Source organism: Malania oleifera, chromosome 3 (genome assembly GCF_029873635.1).
Source record: "Malania oleifera isolate guangnan ecotype guangnan chromosome 3, ASM2987363v1, whole genome shotgun sequence".
Classification (NCBI taxonomy): domain Eukaryota; kingdom Viridiplantae; phylum Streptophyta; class Magnoliopsida; order Santalales; family Ximeniaceae; genus Malania; species Malania oleifera.
This window is the reverse complement of record NC_080419.1, coordinates 120,787,547-120,809,922: the sequence shown is the minus strand read 5'-3', so window position 1 is coordinate 120,809,922 and position 22,376 is coordinate 120,787,547. Positions and strand designations below refer to the sequence as shown.

At 34.1% G+C, this 22,376-nt stretch overlaps 2 protein-coding genes and 1 pseudogene across 2 annotated transcripts; all 3 read left to right on the top strand.

Moving 5' to 3' along the window:
- Positions 1-363: 363 nt before the first annotated feature.
- On the top strand, positions 364-6,117 carry LOC131151743 (small ribosomal subunit protein eS4z-like). The gene is made up of 5 exons (XM_058103145.1): positions 364-504; positions 4,249-4,326; positions 4,433-4,613; positions 4,809-4,906; positions 5,428-6,117. Exons 1-5 carry the CDS (start codon positions 502-504, stop codon positions 5,860-5,862), a joined length of 795 nt encoding a protein of 264 aa, XP_057959128.1. The 5' UTR covers positions 364-501; the 3' UTR covers positions 5,863-6,117.
- Positions 6,118-10,908: 4,791 nt separating this feature from the next.
- LOC131151532 (uncharacterized) lies at positions 10,909-11,539 on the top strand. The gene is made up of 3 exons (XM_058102772.1): positions 10,909-10,939; positions 11,109-11,270; positions 11,349-11,539. The coding sequence occupies exons 1-3, from the start codon at positions 10,909-10,911 to the stop codon at positions 11,537-11,539; spliced, it is 384 nt and encodes a 127-aa protein (XP_057958755.1).
- Positions 11,540-19,664: 8,125 nt separating this feature from the next.
- On the top strand, positions 19,665-21,148 carry LOC131151744 (small ribosomal subunit protein eS4-like; annotated as a pseudogene).
- Positions 21,149-22,376: the final 1,228 nt, after the last annotated feature.

Genomic DNA, 22,376 nt, shown 5'->3' with positions numbered 1-22,376 from the left:
ATAATAATTTTTATTTTATTAAAAAATATTTAATTTATTATTTACACATTTTTATTATTTTAATATATTTTTTTATTTTTTTTGGGTTCAAGCATCTAAAGTTCGTATTTGCTTAATCAAAATTTTAACTTGTATTAATTTTTAAAATATTGATCAAACAAGTTGCTGGTTCTTAATTTATAGTTTGTATATTTTTATTTTGATATCTATTTTTTTTTTGGTGGTTTAATTTTTAATAAGGAAATACTTATGCTTTTTTTTTTTTGTCAAAACAAGATATTGGCGTATTTTTTTCGTAAAAAAAAAAGAAAATTAAACTGTATATTTTTTTCATATTGGGGGTCCTTTCGTAATTACAACCTCACTCTAAGTTAGTATATAATGCACGCTGGGTAGCTAGGGTTTAATCCTCACTGGTGTGCATTTTCGATCGCAGCGGCCAACTAGCTTCGGCCTCCACCGCACTCGCTAGGGTTTTCTTACCAGTCAGCAACTCGCAATATGGTTCGTTTCAGTCTCTCCTTCCCTGTTTCTTTGGTGGGGTTTTGAAATTACGTGCCTGCTCGTATTTGTTGGCTTTGTTTTATACTGAAGATATTATAATTTTGGAGTCTGCTGATATTTGTGCATTTCTAAGGTTTTATTTCAATGGCTATATGTAAATACTCAGAAACACACATTTATTGCTTGGAAGAAAGTCATTGTATTCCTTTTTATCTACCTTTTTGTTGCATACGAGTTGTTTTGATCCACTGCTTCTAAATTTTTTTTATTAGAAATGATGTTTTGTACTTGTCAAAAAAAAAAACCCATTGTAAATCTTCTCTTATGCGCACCTTAAGTGTATCCATGAATCTCATCTGCAAGCGCATGTTGATGTTGCCGTCAGCTTCGTGAATCTAGCCTCCAGTGATCCCACCAATATGCTTCAAATTTAACCTAGTGGGCTTTTTTTGCTTGCATTTTATTACATTGCTGTTGGTTGTGGCGTACTAATGTTTTGTACGGCTGGCAGTGTAGTTTTGGAATTGGTAGTCCTCTTTGTGAGTTTGATGGCTTATCTAATAAAATTCAGTAGCCAATCCATGGGCTTCCTCATTAAGAATGCAACTAACCTTTTGAAGCCAATCTCTCTCTCTCTCTCTCTCTCTCTCAATTGTGTTCTGTAAGAATGAGAAAAATGGATCATGCCATACAAGTGGCATATTATCCAAGAAGTGAGTGTTTACATTTTGTTCAATTGACACAATTGAATGTTTGAGATGATGGATGGAACATGATTTTTGTGTGATGGTCTAGCAATGATGATTCCTGTAGCACCATGATCTTGTCTTTGACGCAGGACCAAGGTTCAACAATGTTATTTCTCAATTCCAATCAAAATAAAACTTAATACAGAAGTGCCTTTATAGGTTTACAATGCTTGGAAGAAAAGGAAACCAAATTGAAATGGAATTAAGTAAAAAAATTCCAGTTTCCAGAGTAAAAATAACCTAGAATCTTGAAGATATTACCCTAATAAAAATACCATAAATAAAAAAACGAAAAATAAAAATAAGATCTTGCTGGCTGCATCAACATCCCCTAGCAGCAAAAAGAGCTAGGCCTCGATTTAGATCAGACATATACTCTAGCTAACATCTCCCTCCTTTATCATCTTCATCCTCCGAATATTTAAGTGCATTCACAATCTGATCATTGTTGGAGCTCTTGCCAGGTTGCAGGCCTCGTATCTGGTTCTTTAGTAGTCTCTTCTATGCAACATGAGTCTTCGTTGGACAGTAGTAATAGGAGTGTCATTTTTGCGTAGTTATAGAAATCTACGAGGAAATGCTTGATCTGCATAGAATCAGGGGCTTGATTTGGTAGGGGTAGGAGAAAGGGAATTTTGTGCAAGTTTTTTCTCCAATACTTTCCCTTTTTCTCTGCATTCCTAGTAAAGGCTGTGGCATGCTTTGGAAGGCATTGCATCTATGCAGCAGGGCATCTCCTTTTTTGCGCCTTCCCCTTCAGTTTGTCCTCCCTTCAGTGTAGACAGCTCTCGTGACTTGAGCCAAATTCTCTTTTCCAAACAGTGCAGGTTGTTATTTGTATTTATGGCTGTTCTGGATTGGAGTTTGCCTCTCGCATATGTATTTATTTTTAAGGTAGAAAAGACCACTTTATTTTATGTTTGAGAATGCCCCTAATGGTTTTGAAAAAGCTGGAACCTCCTAGCTTATTGCGCCTTAAACAGAAATTCCCTAAGTTATTAGGAGGTAATGTAAAATGCTGACTCAGCATTAAACTGTTTAAAATTGTTTCCTTCTGCTGCGTTCTTTTGTTTGTTTTTTTTTTATCGTTTTTTCTCCTTTTGGGTGGTGAAGGAGGTTTAAGCCAATGTTGTTTGTGTGTGTAAGCACCTTTCTGCATGAAAAATATTTTTAACTAAAAAAATCTTCCATCTAATAGTTGAAGTTTGAGAATGCAGTGCTAATCACCCCTAATGGTTTTGAAAAAATAAGAACCTCCTAAATTTTTGTGCACTAAACAGAAATTCCTTAAGTTATTAAGAGGTAATGCAAAATGCTGACTCAGCATTTAACTGTTTTAAATTTTTCCGCTGTGCTGTATTCTTTTGTTTTTGTTTTTTTGTTTTGTTTTTGTCCCTTAAGTTATTAAATTTCCTTTCTGCATGAAAAATATTTTTAACTTAAAATATCTTCCATCTAAGAGTAGAAAACATGTTGCATGAACTTTGCAACACGTTTTTTACACTATTTGAACATCAGCACACAGCCATCAAGCGAACATCCTTTTGGTATTTAGTTGACCATTTCAGAAATAACCTTCTAGTAAAAATTTAAATGATGGAACATGAATGAGAATGGAAATTAGATGGGAAAGTGGGGAATAGGAAGGGGCATTGCATTGACCGTTTCATAGATAACCTTTTCAATGCTTGATAAGGTGAAATGGTGAATAAATGAAATGGTCACTAGATTCATATTTCTTTTTCCCTGTGATTTGTTTCATCCTTATTTCCATTCCTGCTTCCTTTCCCTTTCTATCATGCAACTAACCAAATGTAGCTCAAAGGTAATCTTGCACCATGAAAAGGGTATTGTCGTTCTTGTCAGTTGTATTGGGAAGAAAAAATTGTTGTGATTTCTATTAGCATTAGGTTCCTGTCCCATGTAAAATGTTCGGAATATAAAGGAAGAGCTTTTAAAATGTTTCATATACTTCAACAAGTTGCTACGTTGTCCTTATAGGCTGTAGAAGGGAAGCAGCGGACCGAAAGTATCGTAGATAGTGGTAATGAGAAAAGATTTGACATAAAAAAATGAAGACATATTACGCAAGTATCTCATATGTCGGCTGACTAGCATTATTTGAAAGAAAAACTGGATTACCAAAGTAGGGATAAGAGTCCATTGCAGGTGACATTAAAATTTCAACATGGAATGGGTGAAAGTGGCACATTTCTCTAGCATGGAGTATTATTTCAACATAAAGATGTCAAGTTTGACCATGGATAGTAACATACATGGAAAGCTGTTTGTTGCACATGTACAAATCATGTACAAAAAATTTTATCTTGTGTGGAAAAATTTCAAGATTTCAGGCTTTTGAATTTGTATTGAACAGGTTGTCCAATTTTAGTATAAAGTCAGGAAAAATTCTTGTTGAGTTTGACATAAATGGCAGCATAATCAAAAGCTGAGAGTGCAAATGTATGTTTACCCCTTTAAAAAAAAGATAAAACACACCAGCCTCTCCCAAGAGCCTCTCTTAATAATAATAGCCTGTTAATAGGGTCAAAAGGTAGGGAATATGACCAAAATATCCCTATTACATGTTCAAATGCAAAATATACTGGCCTTCCATGGTACCCATATAAAAGAATAGGAGAAGAACATTCATATGTTTGACCTCACCTAGTGAGACAAAAGACTTTTTGTTATCTTATCCTGTATTTGTATATTCTGCTGTCATTTACTGTGATGTCAATAGCTCATATAGTTGAATGTAAATTGGTGATATATAAAATACAATGCAATTTTCCTCTACTTTAGTATTTTGGTGAAGTATATTTGGTATTGTTTCAGTACAAACCAGTATTGCTTTTCAGAATATGCTTTATTATTAACTTTTTTTTTTCTTTTTTTCTTAACATCTGTACTATATAGATAGCTGCTTAGAGTTTGTGTAAATGTAATTTTGACCATCATTTCATTTTTCAATTTCACTCTTTGTGCATTACAGGCCAGAGGATTGAAGAAACACTTGAAGAGGCTCAATGCTCCTAAGCATTGGATGCTTGACAAACTTGGGGGTGCATTTGTAAGTGAGAAATTATGCACTAATGGTTTTCTTTTCTCCTGATACATGCTTCTGGATAATTCATTTCTTTTTTCTTCACTTACAAAATTTACTTTCTGTTGTTTAGGCTCCTAAGCCATCATCTGGACCCCATAAATCTAGGGAATGCTTGCCATTGATCGAAATCCTGCGTAACAGATTGAAATATGCTCTTACTTACCGTGAAGTCATTGCCATTTTGATGCAAAGGCATGTTTTGGTTGATGGGAAAGTCAGGACAGATAAAACTTACCCTGCAGGTTTCATGGGTATGCCCACTCCACTAATTTTCTCTCATTACCTTTGTAGCCTATTGCAAGAAGAAATGTTGCTTAATGGTGGTAGGCTGGCTGGCTGGCTAGTAACATTTTCAGGATCTTCCACTTTTATGTGGTGGTAGTGAAATATTTATTCTTAAATTATTTGTTGTATATACTATTGAAAGCATATGCCTTCTTTTTCAGATGTTGTATCAATCCCCAAAACGAATGAGAATTTTCGTCTTCTATATGATACTAAGGGTCGTTTTCGCCTCCACTCAATTAGGGATGAGGAAGCAAAGGTTGGTTGATTCTGCATGATATATATATATATATATACACATTTTTTTTGCAAGTAAATAGTGAAATCTTTTTACTAATCAGATGGCATTTTACTTAAAATCAATTCTTTAATTAAATAAAATAATAAATGGCGATGGCTGTTTTGTGACGAGCATAAAGTTGCAGTACACACAGAAACGGCTACAATCATTGGTTTTTTGGGCAGTTATAATTGCTTAGAAGGAATTTGGATAGTTCCAATTGTACTATAATGTTATGGGGTCTTTGTATTTAAGATATTTAATATTATATATATATCTTTTCCAATTAAATGGGAACCCAGTGCTAAAAAAAAATTAATGGAGGCCAAACATGCCCTAGTTCTTCTGCAGTAGTGTACTCAAAGGAGGTTCTACAGTCTGATTTGATTTTAGCTTACATATTCATTTTGTTGGATCTGCAATTTGATCATGGATGTAATTTAGTTCTGGATAACTATTTCTTGTTTGAGTGTCGTATTGATGAATGATTTGTTCTGCAGTTCAAGCTTTGCAAGGTCCGCACTGTGCAGTTTGGGCAGAAGGGAATCCCATACATCAACACCTATGATGGGCGAACAATCCGCTATCCTGATCCACTCATCAAGGCCAATGACACTATCAAGCTGGATCTGGAAAGCAACAAAATTACTGACTTCATTAAATTTGATGTTGGGAATGTTGTGATGGTGACTGGAGGAAGGAACAGGGGACGGGTTGGAGTTATTAAGAACAGAGAAAAGCACAAGGGAAGCTTCGAAACCATCCACGTTCAGGATGCCACTGGTCATGAGTTTGCAACCCGTTTGGGAAATGTTTTCACCATCGGTAAAGGACACAAGCCCTGGGTGTCTCTCCCGAAGGGTAAGGGTGTCAAGTTGTCCATCATTGAGGAGGCTCGAAAGAGACTTGCGGCCCAAGCAGCTTCCACTGCCTGATGACTGGTGGTTAATTTACCATTGTTCTCTGCCCTTGGCGGGTTGGTTACAAAGAGGTTTTCTTAAACAGTATTCTGTTTTGCGACTTAGTCCTTGGATTAGATTATGCCCAGGGATCTTTGGTTTTATGTTTAATGTGCTCAGGGTGGTGGTGTTTCTTGGTGTTCCCCTTTTATTCAGCTTTAGAACCTGCACTATTGCTTTATTTTAATTTTTGAAGACTGAATTGGTATATCTTACTAGAGCATTTTTGAAGTTAAGGCTGTATTATAGGTGTTTTGCATTTCCAGCTATTTTGCTATTCCTCATCTCATATTTTTTCTGCCTGTTCTCAGTTTCACCTTTTGATATCCCAACGAGTATTTAGCATTTTTCGCAATGATCTTGTATTGCTACAAGCTCTTTTTCATTGTTTACAAATTATGCCATCTCTTTTGTATATTTGATGGGTGGCATTGAAATTCGTTTAGATGCATGTTGTTTTGCCATTTTGCATGTTTTGCCATTTTGCATGTAGTTGCATTCTATCTACACAACACTATGGAATCAAATGGAATAGAATTGCTTTACTTGATTTTTACCACCTGATTTTAATTTTAAAATTTCACAAATGCTATGTGGTGCTGTGAATGTTTATGAATGGGGACATTATGTTAAATATTTGTTTGGTCTGTTCAATTAGCAAAATTTTATAATTTACAAAATCTGATGTACATCATTAGGGCTCTGTTTTGGATCAATAATCTGTTTAGAAAGATGTTTTGTTGTAATATTATTAGAAACTAAGAGGAATTTAATGCTAGTGATGTCTAAATTTAGATTTTTATTCATATAATTTAGACTTATTTTCGAACTTGATATTCGTGGGAGAAATGTTGTATGGTTGTATTAATGTTCGTATCCTGCATGTCTTGGATTCTGACTCTTCCATTTAGTGAGATTGCCTCGTGTGTTACAACTCTTCTGGTTTGCTTTCGGTGTTAGGGGAGGGATGGAAGTTTGGGGGTTTGTGTTTGTTGTTTTTTGTTTCTATACATTTTTAGTCCAGTGTCGACGAATGCTTATGCAGTTTTGTGAAGGCATGAAGAATGGTCACCTAGGGATATACTACTGTTGTTCAGTGTTGCCAATTCTGCATCATGTTTTTTTAATAATTATTTCTCCTTGCTAGTGAAATTGCCTATTCAGAATAGTGGTGAGTGTTGATGATCGCATGACCTAAATATTCATTGATGTACAGTCATGACATCTACATGCCTTTAGATTTGAAGAAGCAAATGTAGAAGTCAGTCTTCAAGCCACCCTGCTGTTTCCTGCCGTTGAGGCTGCTCGTTCACTTTTGGGATCCAATGCCAATGTGCTTGTGAAGATTAACACGCAAATTACCTCCGCTCGAGCATTTTGAATCCATCTTTTAACAGTTATGTCGGCTAGAAATCCAGATTTGAAAGGAATTAAGATGGATGTTGCTAAAATCACAATTAATATGGTTTATATGCATGAGTGAAATGCAGATGCAACACAACTCCATTTCAGACGTTAAACCCAGAGACTTTGATTTTGAAGGTCTCGGGTCCGAATTTAAAAGGGATAGAAAGGGTAATGTGGTAGGGTAATGTGGTAAGAAATGACTCAAATAAACAAATGAAAGATCATTTGAATATGTAACAGAAATGAAGGGCAAGTGAATTTCTAAAGCGTGATAATCACTTTAAAGAGTTTATAATAAAAAACAGATAAGGAATAACTATTTTCAAATTTCATCATGCGGATGTCTATTGCTTTTTCATTACAGATTGACACAATAATTAGGAATATACAATGAATAACTATTCTCTTAATTCTCAAAATTTTAACTATATTTTATCTTATTTCAAATAATAACAATTCTATTGAATAAAATGAGTCCAAAAGAAATTTACATCTTTTTAGAGGGCTTTGATATCTCAAGGATGGTTAATTAGTATATGGGTAAAATACACTTACACCCGTTAAGATCACCCATTACAAATGTCTCTTTAAACCTTAAAAAACAATTCTTATACTGGAAGTTAACATCTTTTGGCTAAAATTATAAAAACACTTTCATATTTTTTTATTTTAATTTCACTCCATCTAACTTAATTGATAGCAAGTTAGTAACTTCTTGAGTAAGAATTGAATAACGGAAAGATTATCAATATTGTTGCGAAGTTTCAAATATTACTTATATTTAATTTGTATAAAATGCATTTTATGAATAAATAAAATAATTATTTCATATATTAAGTTATTTCTTTAATTAAGTTGTTTGGATGTTATCCCTAAGACACATGTTGTGTGAATAAGTAAAATTATTTATTTTTATTTTATAGAATCAATTATTTAATTCCTTAATTTTTTATTTTTTATTTTTTAGTCCAATTAATATTTTCATGTTTTTAATATGTTATTTCTTTTATTTTTTTTATTATCTGTGCCCAAAATAAATTTATCATTTTTTCTTCTTGTGAGTATTTTTGCCACGTTCATTCGGTAAAATTAATTAATAATAATATATTTAAAATTATAATAATAATTTTGTCTAAAAAAATCATTCGTGCGTTGTATGCATTTTAGTTATTTGTTATATTTAATTATTTTTTTTGTTAATGAAAGGAAATTTTTATAATTTAGTAGACATTTGTATTTTTCATTAATTTTCTGTCAAAAAATAAAAAAGAAAGTTTGTCATATTGTGATTCTGAACAGCTGGGGTTTAAGCCTCAAGCACGCTGGACCGCTGGGGTTTAAGCATGTCTGCTGTTCATTTTCGCTCGCGGCGGACAGATAGCTTCGCCGGCGTTACCGCGCTCTCCAGGGTTTTCTTCCCAGTCCACAAAATCCCAATATGGTTCGTTTCAGTCTCATTTGCCTTGTTTCTCTGTTTTGAAAATACACGCCTTCTCCTATTTTTTGGGTTTTAGTTTTATCCTGAAGATATTATAATTTTGTATATGCTGATTTTTTTTTGCGTTTATGGGGTTTTAATTCAATGGAGATTCAATTAAAATGTTGTAGATCTCAGCTTCTGCACGTGTTAATGAAAATGTGTTGTGAACATGACGTTTATCCTTTCCGGTTTTATCGTTTGTTAGTTTCATTCTGGGTTCTTTGGCAGCTTACTCTTGCGATTATTATACTTTTTTTTTTTTTTGGTTATGGATTTTGGGAGAGGGAAGATTTGTTTTGAGTAGTTCGTGTATTTTGACACAGATTTATCGAGCAACCCATGTTATCAGCGTGAATTGTGCGATGTGGAAAGGCCTGAGTGAGCATCTGGTTGACATACTTTCAATTTTTTTTTTGGGTGGTGAGAAATGCCCATAGAAAAGTTGGAAGTTGGGACCCATGGTTTGGAACTCTATTTCTTTTAGTTGGACCTGAATAGCAGTAAGTGGTAGACGATGATTGTTTGGCAAGACATGCTTTCTCATTTCAACAAAGCCTCCACCAGCCCTCCCATCTATTTTCAATTTTGGTTCAATGAAATACTGCATGGATGAAATACTGGTTTCAAGTGTTGGTCACTGCAGTCTGCATCAATGAAATACTGGTGTCAAGTGTTATTATGCCCCACATGAAATGGAAGTATTAGAGCTAAGGTTGAAATTATCATGTTTTTCCTTTAATATAGAAATTGATTTTGTTAACTGTGTAATGTTTAGCATTCATGATGTTTGTTCGTTTGATTTCGGAAAATTTCCATGTTGTTTGTCGGATTTAATGAAATATTGATGGAGGCATATAGTAGTTGGATTTATTGGATTGCTATATCATGATTCTGAAATCGTTATCACCTCTGTAGTGATATATTGTGGTAATTTCGTATCTAAGGAAAAATTCTGTTTAGGAAAGTGGGACTTAAGTGGCCTATTGTGACCCCCCACTTACCTGAGATACCTGGTATAATTTAGCACAATCATCACTAGATCCACTGCCATGTCATCAACGCCAAGGTCTTAAATTTCGATTTTGACTCAAATTTCAAAGCTCCAAAAGTACGGAAATTTCGATTTCGATTTGAAAAAATAACAAAAACTAGAAGTAAAACATGAAATTATTTGTGAAACTTTAGAAATGGTTAACAAACATAATAATATAAGTTTTAAGACTAATATATTACAAATTAAATACATCTATGTTTTGTATGAAATGAAAAAGTCGTAAAATAGTATGTGTATCAAACATGCTTGTAAGATAATGTACATTAAACATATTCAGTTAATACAAATGAAATTCATAAATCATTTAAAAATTATTTATTATACAAATATTGATAATTTAGACATGAATGGTTAGATAAAATATTACTATAAGTTTATTTTTTTCATATAATTTCAAAAGCATTTGTGATGACCTTTTGTTTCAATAAAATAAATTAAAAGAGAAATTTCACTTTACTCTTGAATCTCTCGTTTAAATTTCGACAAAATTTCATTGTATAGTTAAAATTTCGACAAATTTCGCTAAAATTTCGAGGTTTCGATAAATTTCGGATGATTCGTTGAGATTTCGATGGAAATTATGTAAGACGGAAATTGACTGCCATTTCAATTTCGAGGGTGACGAAAATCAGAAATTTCGACAATTTTGTGGAAATTTAAGACCATGATCAGTGCCACCTTAACAAACGGCGTTATAGCAATCAAGGAATATTTCGTTATGCATGCTTTATTGTTTGAGTTTAGCATGGACTCACGTTGGGTTAATAAATGTATTTATGCATGCAAGGGCTGAAATGTTATGGACCGAATTTTATATATCTTTCATGATGAAAATCTTATTCTGTTATTTTATTTATCTGCTGTGAGCTTGGACAATTTTTTTTGAGTAAGGTATCAATCAATGTTTATTTTATGGTTAGCATGTTGTCACCAAAGTGATCTTGCTAAGAAAAATTATAAACATTGAATTGAAATATGATTTTTCAAAAATTATTACAGAATGGTTATTTGATTATTATGGTTGACCCAAAGGTGCACCAACTTTCAAGTAATCATTGAATTAGCTAGGATAATTGAAAGAATGGTAGTGAGATTGGAATGGATGCCCAAAGGTGACAGACCAATCGAACTTTAAAGTGTTATCAATTATGTCTAGGTGGGTGAAAATCACCAGTAAATGTAAATGTTAGTATATTGCATAAGTTAATCCAAAGATCGAACGCGATTTACTGATGAAAGTGTTTTACTCAAAGCATTAATGTTGTAATCATTTTATCGCAGTGTCTGTTACTGTTTCACTACATTCGCTAGCTTTTTCTGTTCCGATCTTTAATGGGACAAATTTCTCTTGCTGGATTGAACAGATTCAATTTCACCTTGGTGTTTTGGATTTGGACTTAGCTCTGCGAATAGATAAACCGGTTGCTATTACAGAAACAAGCAGTTCGGAGTAGCGAACTTTGTATAGGTCATGGGAAAGGTTGAGTAGATTAAGTATTATGTTCATGCGGATGTGTATAGGAAACAATATTAAATCAACACTTCCTCAACTTGAAAATGTAAAGGAATATCTCAAGGCTGTGGAAAATCGGTTTCATTCAGCAAACAAGTCCCTTGCAGGGAGATTAATGGCTAAACTTACCGCCATGAAGTTTGATGGTAGTCGAGGAATGAACGAACATGTCCTTGATATGACTAATCTAGCTGCCTGACTGAACTCACTGGGAATGAATGTTGATGAGAGCTTCCTTGTTCAGTTTATTCTGAATTCTTTACCTTCTTGGTATGGGCCATTTCTGATTCATTATAATTCTATTAAAGAAAAGTGGAATGTGAATAAATTGGCGAGTATGTTAACTCAAGAAGAGACAAGGCTTAAGCAACAAGAACAACATTCAATTAATGTCATGAGTCATGCAGTTGGAAGCAAAGGAAAGAAACCGAAAAAGAGTTCAAGAAAGATCTATTGAAGGTTGCAGGACCTTTTCATGGCAATGAGGCTCACAAGAAGGAACATAATGGACTGAAATGTTATTTCTGTCATGGCGATGGACATTTAAAGAAAAATTGCCCGAAATGGAGAGCTTGGTTTGAAAAGAAAGGTAAGCTATTAACTTATGTATGTTTCGAATCAAATATGACACTAGTTCCTTCTAATACACGGTGGATTGACTTTGGTTCTACTATTCATGTTTCAAATTCGATTCAGGGATACCTTTTGATCCTAAACATAAAGGAAAATAAGCATTTTAGAGTCTTGGGAAATGGAAATCAAGTACTAGTAGTTGGTGTTGGAACCTTTCTTTTGTTTTTAGAGTCAAGTCATTGTTTAGACCCGTTTGATACTGTTTATGTTCCAACTATTTTTAGGAATTTAATTTCAATGTCAAGACTAGATAATGATGGTTATGATTTGTATTTTGAACATAAAGGTTTACGTTGTTGAAAAATGGCTTATGTGTTGGTTCCAATGTTTTATCTGAGGGGTAATATAAATTTAATCTTAATAAATTTTTTTCTGAAACACTCCTCACTCTGCATCATAATGTTGAAACTAAGCGTGGCAGAGTTAATGAAAAGTCCTCTTTCTTGTGGCATAAAAGACTGGGTTATATATCCAGAGAGAGAACGGAGAGATTAGTAAAAAATGAGATTCTTACAAACGTTGATTTTACTGATTTCGATGTATGTGTTGATTGTATTAAAGGAAAGCAAATCAAACATACAAAGAAATGGGCCACAAGTAGTGGAAATCTTCTGGAGATTGTTCATACTGATGTATGTGGACCTTTTGACTCACCATCTTTTGGTGGAGAAAAGTATTTTATTACCTTTATTGATGATTTTTCAAGTTATGGTTATATCTATTTGTTGCATGAAAAGTCTCAAGTAATAGATGCTTTAAAAACATATATTGCTGAAGTTGAGCTACATTTGGATAGAAAGGTGAAAATCATCCAATCCGATAGAGGTGATGAGTATTATGGTAGGTATGATGGAATTAGACAATGTCCATAACCATTTGCTAAATTCCTAGAAGAGCATGGTATTTATGCACAATGCACAAAGCTTGGTACGCCTTAGCAGAATGGTGTGGTTGAAAGGCGTAATTGTACTCTTATGGAAATGGTTAGGAGTATGTTAGGAGTAACTCCTCAGTGCCCATTTCATTATGGATGAAAGCTCTTAAGACAACCGTTTATTTGCTTAACCAGGTTTCTAGTAAGGCAATTCAAAAGACTCCTTTTTAATTGAGTTTAAGACACTTTCATATTTGGGGTTGTCCAACAGAAGTTAGAATTTATAATCCACATGAAAAGAAATTGGACTCTAGAACTGTAAGTGGGTACTTTATTGGTTACCCAGAGAAGTCCAAAGGGTATAGGTTTTACTGTTCTAACCATAGTATGAGAATTGTTGAAATCGGAAATGGCAAATTCTTTGAGAATGGTGAAATTAGTGGGAGTGATGTATCACGTAATGTGGTTATTGAAGAAGTTTGGGTGCCTATCCCGATGCCCAGAACTTCAATAGAAATTGTTGTTTCTCCAGTTATCGAACAGTATGATAACATTGAACAACAATCTAGTGATCAGTCACTTCATAATGAGAATGTCACCAATGAACCAGTTGTATAACAATCACAAGGAATAGCATTAAGGGGATCTCAAAGAGAAAGGAGATCAGTTATTTCAGATGATTATTTGGTATATTTGCAAGAATTTGATTATGATTTAGGGATAAGTAAAGATCCGGTTTCATTTTCACCAACCATTGAAAGTAATGATTCTGAAAAGTGGATCAATGCTATAAATGATGAGTTGAAATCAATGGAACAAAATAAGGTTTGGGACATCGTTGATTTGCCCGAATGTTTTAAAAAAGTTGAGTGTAAGTGGGTCTTTAAGATCAAACACGACTGTAATGACAATATTAAACGATATAAAGTTAGACTTGTGTCAAAGGGTTTCATTCAAAAGGAAGGTGTTGATTACAAAGAGATGTTCTCTCCTGTATCTAAAACGGATTCTCTTAGAATCATAATAGCTTTGGTGACTCATTTTGATTTAGAGTTACACCAAACGGATGTGAAAACTGCTTTTTTGAATAAGAATTTAGACGAAGAGGTGTATATGGATCTTCCTGAAGGTTTAATGATTAAAGGAAATGAGCATATGGTTTGCAAATTAAAGAAGTCAATTAATGGACTTAAACAAGCTTTCAGACAATGGTATTTTAAATTTTATGATACCATCACGTCCTTTGGATTTAAGGAAAATACCGTTGATCGGTGTATATATCTAAAGGTCAGTGGAAGCAAGTGTATCTTCTTGATTCTATATGTTGACAATATATTGCTTGCAGTAATGATCTTGGTTTACTGAATGACACCAAGAGATTTCTTTCTATGAACTTTGAAATGAAAGATATGGGTGAGGCAACTTACGTGATAGGAATTGAAATATTTCGTAATAGATCACATGGAGTGTTAGGGTTGTCTCAGAAAAGATATATTAATAAAGTTCTAGAAAGATTTTGTATGGCTGAATGTGCAACCACTCCTGCTTTTATTTGTAAAGGGGACAAGTTCAGTGAAAAGAATTGTCCACAGAATGCATTAGAAAAGTAAAGAATGGAAAATATTCCTTATGCATCTGTTGTTGGAAGCTTGATGTATGCTCAAACTTGTATGAGACTGGACATTAGTTTTGCAGTTGGAATGCTCAGGAGATACCAAAGTAATCTTGGGATGGAGCATTGGAAAGCTGCAAAGAAAGTTTTAAAATACCTGAAAGGAACAAGACACTATATGCTCACGTATCGAAAATCTGATCAATTGGAGGTGATTGATTACTCTGACTCAGATTTTGCTGGTTGTGTTGGTAGTCGGAAGTCAACTTTTGGTTACTTGTTTCTATTAGCTGAAGGAGCAATATCATGGAAAAGCACCAAATAGACTATCATAGAAGCTTCTACTATGGAAGCTGAATTTGTGGCATACTTTGAGGCCACAGTTCATGGTTTATGGTTGCGGAATTTTATCTCGGGACTTGGAATTGTCGACTGTATTTCTTGGCCACTGAGAATATATTGTGATAACTCCGTAGCAGTCTTTTTCTCCAAGAACAACAAATATTCTAATGGCACTAAGCATATGGAGCTCAAATATTTAACTGTTAAGGAGGAAGTTCAGAAACAGACAATACATATAGGACTGAGCTCATGATAGCAAATCCTTTAACTAAGGGATTGGCACCACAGACATTTAAGGAACATGTCGATCACATGGGTCTTTGTTGTAATCCCTGATGTATGATAGTGGAGTTTTATGTTTTGTTCTATAGCATGTATAATGATATCATTAATGGTGTTTCTGAACATTATTCCTGTTTACCATCAATTACGTAATTATGGAGATGGATTATTGTTAGTAGGAATGGTCTTTGACAAAGACATTAGAGGGACATTATGGTTACTTCCTATTATGGGTTATAATTAAGTAATTTGCTAACATTGTAGTACAATGGAGGGGAAGATGTCACCTTATTGATATTTACCGCCATAACTCATATTGGTAAGTTATTTAATTATGATATTATTGTAATCTCATTAAAGTATGAATAAGCTAATGTTATGCGCATATTATGGTTATCTTTTTAATCCAAATAAATGTCGTTCATATGGGCCAAGAGGGATAATGTAGAATTATGACCCACATGAAATGGAAGGCCAATGGACATTTTGGATTAATGGATTAAGGTGGTTTTTGGCTTTCAAAATGCTGTGAGAATTAATGGGAAAGTGGAAGGGTTTTTTCCTATTATACCTACTTTTATGGGGACTGGGATAATAGCTATTAGCTATATATATAGGGTTGGATATTGTCCTCTTACCACCAATCTTTCTCTCATCAGTTCACCCATACGATCTAGTGAAGAATAGAGATAGAAAGAAGGCTAGGCGAGAGAAACGATTCCTACAAGTCTTCTTTAAAGACTAGTTTATATCATGGCTGATCCAGGTATGTTTGTTTATGGATTCTTTAGTTTTCAGCATAAAGAAATATATGTGAAGATCATGATAATTAAACATCCTATAATTTCAGCAAAATAACAGAATAAATTCTAACAGGTCAATGCAGTCTGCATACTTTGATAGACGTGTCATCTATGCATAAGCTACCAGGGCATCTCTTTTTTTGGTCCTTCCTTGAGTATAGACAGCTCTTTCAATTTGAGCTACATTCTCTCTTCTAAACAGTGCATGTAGGTGGTTTTTCATATTTAATTATTTATTACTGTTCCTGATTAAAACTCATCTCAGTTTCTGATTTATTTATGTAGTTATTATTTTTTAGGGTAGAAATCACAACCTCCATTAAAGTTTGAGAAAACAGTGCTTAGCCGATTTTGAAAAAAATAGAAACCCCTTATTTTTTGTGCACTTAACAGAAACATAAGAGTTGAACCTGCATCATACTATTTTAATTTTTTCCCCCTTGTGCTCTATTTGTTTTTTTGTGGGTGGGGGAGGAGGTTTTAGCTAGCACAATTTGGTACCCTTTTGCATGAAAAAATATTTTTAACCAAAAATATATGCCATCTAAGAGTACAAAACATGTTGCATTAACTTTGCAACATGTTTTCTTGTGTTGTTTGAGCATCATCACACAGCCTAAGTAAATGCCCTTTTAGGTTTTTCATTACCATTGTTTGGTAGGGATTTAAAGGATTGACATCTCATATCCGTTGCATTATTTTTCCTTCCAGCTTGCTGTATTTTCTTTTTTAAATCTTATTTTCAAAATGTTGTTACCTTCTTTAATCTCTTTTAGAGTTGACTATGTTGTTGATGTACTTCCTTGACCTCCTTTGTTACTCTCTCTTACCATAGACATATGATGCACCTTACCAACACTTTGGTGGTCACACAGCTGTAAAAGTGTGTTTTAAGTACATGATGGATTGCAAATGGGAATGAATATGGGAATGAAAAGTAGATAATAGGATTTATTTGAGCATTTTTACAAGTAACCTTGTTCAAAACATTTAAATTATGGAACATGGATGAGAATGAAAAATTCAAACAAGAATAGAAAGTAGAGAACGGGAATGGACAATCCATTGACCATTTCATAGATGACTTGTCAATGTCTAGTTAGGAGAATAACACATTTAAATGAAATGGTCAATATTTTTCCCTGCAATTTATTTCATCCCCATTCCCATTCCCATTCCCATTCTTGTTCTTGTTCTTGTTCCTTTTCTATCATGCACGTGTTTTTAAATGGTGTGTGACTATTATGTAGCCTCATTCTTGTTTTCTCATGCTTATGATTTTAAATAGCATATGTGATCATTACATAATGGCGTGATGTAATGGATTTTTGGGGTTCCTAATATCATTACACTGCTGAATCGTTGGGAATGAAAACCAAATCCGCAGTGGTTGTTACAGACCACTACCATTATGCAGCTGCCGCTAAAGCCATTATGGAGCTGCAATGTGTCTGCTAAAGAGAAAAAATCTTATTTATTTTTTTTCTTATTTTTCTCGTATTTCCTTTCATAAATTATTCTTGATAAGCTAAATGAAGAGATTGGGAAAAGATTATAATGAAGATGATAATGACAAAATTATTTAATTTTTGTAATATTCACAAAAGATGCATTAATAGAAATTTGTTATGAATACTATTTTATTAAAATATATATATTTTTTGATAATATTAGTAATTTTTTATTTCTTTTTTATATTTTTCAAGCGTAACCTTCTTACCTTCTCTAGTTTTTGTTGCATTCAAGTTGTTTGCATTTTATTTATTTAATAGTAAATTTTTTTATTATATATTGTAATTTTAAAGCTTAGGTTATACAATATAACGTGTTGGTTTAAATTTATTATATTTTTATTACTTGAACCAATACAATAATAAAACTTTCAGTTTATTGTGCTATTTGTATCTCTTATGTTTCTAATAGATTAATGGGGTAATATATTTTGTTTCATTAATTAATTTATCACACAAGATTTATGAAAAAATAATATATATATATATATATATATATTTGTCAATAGTGGTTTAAAACCATTGCAAAGTTTATTCTTGTTACTAAATAACGTTACTAAGTTGAACTAAAAGAGTCCAAAATTCCCAATTACACTAGAAATATTTTTAGGAAGGGTTAAGAGCTTAAAACATGCAAAAATACCATTATACATAAGATTGTGTGTGCTTGAAAAAAATTCGCTACTATTGCACTCGCTTCTCATTGTATAACAATTGCTACCCCCACTTCCCGCTGTGCCTGTTACAGTTATGCAACGTTACCAACTACAGCTATTTAAAACCATGTTCTGCAACATGCTGCCTAAGGATAATCTCACACCATGAAAAGGATACTGCCATGTCTTGCTAGTTAGACTGGGAAGAAAACTAATTGAGGTTGTTGTGAATTGCTATTAGCATCAGCTTCATGACCTTGAAGAATGTTCTGATATAACTTAAAACGTAATTAGGGAATGAGCACATCTGTGATATGCTAGGTTTCATCACTGTATAGGATTATATAAGGGAAGAGCTTTTAATGTGTTCAGATATTTAACAAGTTGCAATATAGTCACTTATAGGCAGTGGGAAGGGGAGAGGGAGGCCTAAAATACCATTTATTTAGTTTATAAGAAAAGGTTTGGCATAAAAATAAATAAAAATATATTACCCAAGTATCATATATGTCAGATAACTAGCAAAATTTCAAGCTTTAAGATTTGTAGTTAGTACGTTAATCTAATATTACTATATTAGTATAATCTCATGATATATTTCAATGATCTAATGATTTCTTGTTCAGATTGATTGAACAGGATAGCATAATCAAACATTAAGAGTGAAGATGTACTTTTACCCCGAAAAAAAGATAAACCACGCTGGCCTCTTAGTTAAAAGACTCAAACCTTCCCTAACATTTAAAAAATTAAACCGGCCTCCCTTAATAATACTAATAGCCTGTTAAAGTCAGAAGTTAGGACATGACCAAAATATCCCTAGTAAAAGTACAAAAGCAAAATATTTTGGTCTTCCATGTTACCTAGATAAAATATTAGCATAAAAACATTCATATGAGACTAAAGGAATTTTGCTGCTTTGCCCTGTTTCTATTCATACATTCTATTCTGTTCTTCACTGTGATGTCAATGGTTCATGTTTAAGTGTAAAATGGTGATATACAAAATGATATATAAAATAGGCAGCCTTGTGCACAAAGCTCCCGTGTATGCAGGGTCTGGGGAAGGGGCGGACCACGATGGTTCTATAGTACGCAGTCTTACCTTGCATTTTTACAAGGGGTTGTCTCCACGCCTTGAACTTATCATGACCTCCAGGTCACACAGCAACAACTTTACCGTTGCGCCTAGGCTCCCCTTCTAAAATGACATATAAAATGCAATGCAGTTTTTTTCCAGCATGTTTGAATTTTTTTTTTTTTTTTGGTTGTAGTCTCTTTGGTTTTGTTTCAGTACAAACCAGTCTTGCTTTAATATGCTGCTATTTACGACTTTTTTTCTTAACACTTATTTGCTGTATTTTTAGTTGCCAAAGGTTATGTATTAACTATTAATGCAACTTTCAACCTTGATTTCGTTGTTGAATTGCATTGTTTTGTGCATTACAGGCCAGAGGATTTAAGAAACACTTGAATGCTTGACAAACTTGGGGGTGCATTTGTAAGTGAGAAATTATGCATTAGTGGTTTTCTTCTTATGATCCAGGCTTCTGGATAATCCATTTCCTTTTGCTTGACTTATAAAATTTACTTTACTTTTGTTTAGGCTCCCAAGCCATCATCTGGACCCATAAATCCAGGGAATGCTTGCCATTGATCCTTATCCTGCGTAACGGATTGAAATATGCTCTCACTTACTGTGAAGTCATTGCCATTTTAATGCAACAACATGTTTTGGTTGATGGGAGGGTTACGACAGATGAAATTTATCCTGCAGGTTTGATGGGTATGCCCACTCCACTAATTTTCTCTCATTACCTTTGGTTGCTTGCAAGAAGAAACGTTACTTAATGGTGGTAGGCTAATAACTGTTTTCTTGTTCTTCCACCTTTATGCAGCAGTGAAAACATTTATTCTGAAATTATTTGTTGTGTAAACTATTGAAAGCATATGCCTTCTTCCTTTTTCAGATGTTGTATCAACCCCCTAAACAAATGAGAACCTTCCGTCTTTTTTATGACACTAAGGGGCATTTATGCCTCCACTAAATTAGGGATGAGGAAGCAAAGGTTGGTTCTGCTTGATCTGTTTTTGCATGTAAATAGTGGAATTTGCTTAACATATGGCTTTTTTACTTTTAAAAATCAATCAATTAAAATAGTAAATAAATGAGATGGATTTTTTGCAATAAGAATAATGTTGCAGTACAAATAGAAGCAGCAACAATCAGTGCACGTTTTTGGCAGGTATAATTGCTAATAACAAATTTTGGATGGTTCCAATTATACTATAACTTATGGTGTTTTAAAATTTAATATATTTCTTATTTTGATTAAAAGGGGACCCAAGGCCCAAAACAAAATGAAGGAAAGAGTCAGACTACAGGCCAAACCCTAATTCTTATGCAGTAGTATACTGAAAGGACATTCTGTAGTCTGATTCGATAGTAGCTTAGAATATCCACTCTTGCATCTGCAATTTGATCATTAATGGAATTTAGATCTGAACAACACTTTGATGTTGGAGCTTCTTATCAGAATATGAATTCTTCTGCAGTTCAAGTTTTGCAAGGTCCATTCGGTGCAGTTTGAGCAGAAGGGAACCCCATACATCAACACCTACAATGGCTAACAATCCGCTATCCTGACCCACTCATTAAGGCCAATGACACTATCAAGCTGGATTTAGAGAGCAACAAAATAACTGATTTCATTAAATTTGATGTTGGGAATGTCGTGATGGTGAATGGAGGAAGAAACAGGGGACGGGTCAGAGTCATTAAGAACAGAGAAGCACAAGGGAAGCTTTGAAACCATGCATGTCCAGGATGCCACTGGTTTGGGAAATGTTTTTACCATTGGTAAAGGACATAAGCCCTTGGTGTCTTTCCTGAAGGGTTAGGGTATTGAGTTGTCCATTATTGAGGAGGCTTGGAAGAGACTAGCAGCCCACGGAGCTTCCACCATTTGATGACTAGTGGCTAAGCCATTGTTCTCTGTTCTTGGGGTGTAGTTACGAAGAAATGTCTTAAATGGCATTTTATTTTGCAACTCAGTCCTTGCAATGAATTATACTCGGACAGATTCATCTTTTGGTTTCATGTTTCATGTGCGTAGGGTGTTGTGTGGTGGGTATATCAGTTTGGAAATGGAGGTGGAGTTGCCTGCTGAAGAGTGAGGCATTGAAGGAAGTTTTGGAGCTTGATGAGAAGAATTTGCAAATGAAACTGATGGAAAGATAACTGAAGTAATGGATTGAAAAAGCATGCGACCAAGACAATAGATTGAAAAAAGCAAGAAGAGGCTTTAATGTTGTAGCAGTATTCTCTTTTTTTTTTGTCCTTTTTTTTTTAAGTCTTAGCTGAGATCTCTGTGGTGTATTTATAGCTAATGCAACACGCAGGCTATGGAGGGTGCGGCAATTGATGATCAAGCATCTAGATTTCTACATGGTTAATTGGAAAGTTACTTGGTAATATGAATCCCATGGATTGATAATATATGATTGGCATATCTAAATTCCGTTAATTTTGATCTGAATGCCCTTTCCATAGGGTTTGCTTTCCTTATATGGAAGAAATTTACATAGTTGCTGCCATAAATTCAGGCAGATTTTCAGCACCTAAATGCTGCCATAATTTCAAGAACATGATGCTAGAATTTCAGGCACATGTTTAGGCACATGTTTAGTGCCTAGATGCTGCCTGGTTTTAAGCCTTAGTTGAGGCCAAATATTCTGTTATATACAATATAAATATAAACTAAAATATTTCAACTAAATTATTTACATCCTAAACAAATTCTGGCAACATACAACACATGTAGCTGTCGATTCTACTAACATCCCTCCTCAAATTGATGTTGGGCGATCGGGAAGCATCAATTTGGCAATAAGGAACTGATGGTGAGGACGAAAGAGAGCCTTGGTGAAAACATCAGCGGCTTGGTGTTCAGTGGAAATGTGTGGAAGAGTAATCTCCTGACGAGCAAAGGCTTCACAAATGGAATGACAATCCACCTCTATATGTTTGGTGCGTTCATGAAAAACGAGATTGGTAGCAATTTGAATAGCACTTGTATTATCAACATGAAGAGGAGTAGGAGTAAGCTGCAGAACACAAAGTTGTCCTAATAACCCTCAAAGCCATACGATTTCAGAACAGGTAGGCGACATAGCCCGATATTCAGACTCGGTGGATGACTTTGAGACACAAGTCTACTTCTTACTCTTCCAAGAAATGAGGGCATCGCCAAGGAACATACACCAACCTGTAACAGAGCGACAAGTATCCGCACATCTAGCCTAGTTGGCTAAAATCAACTGT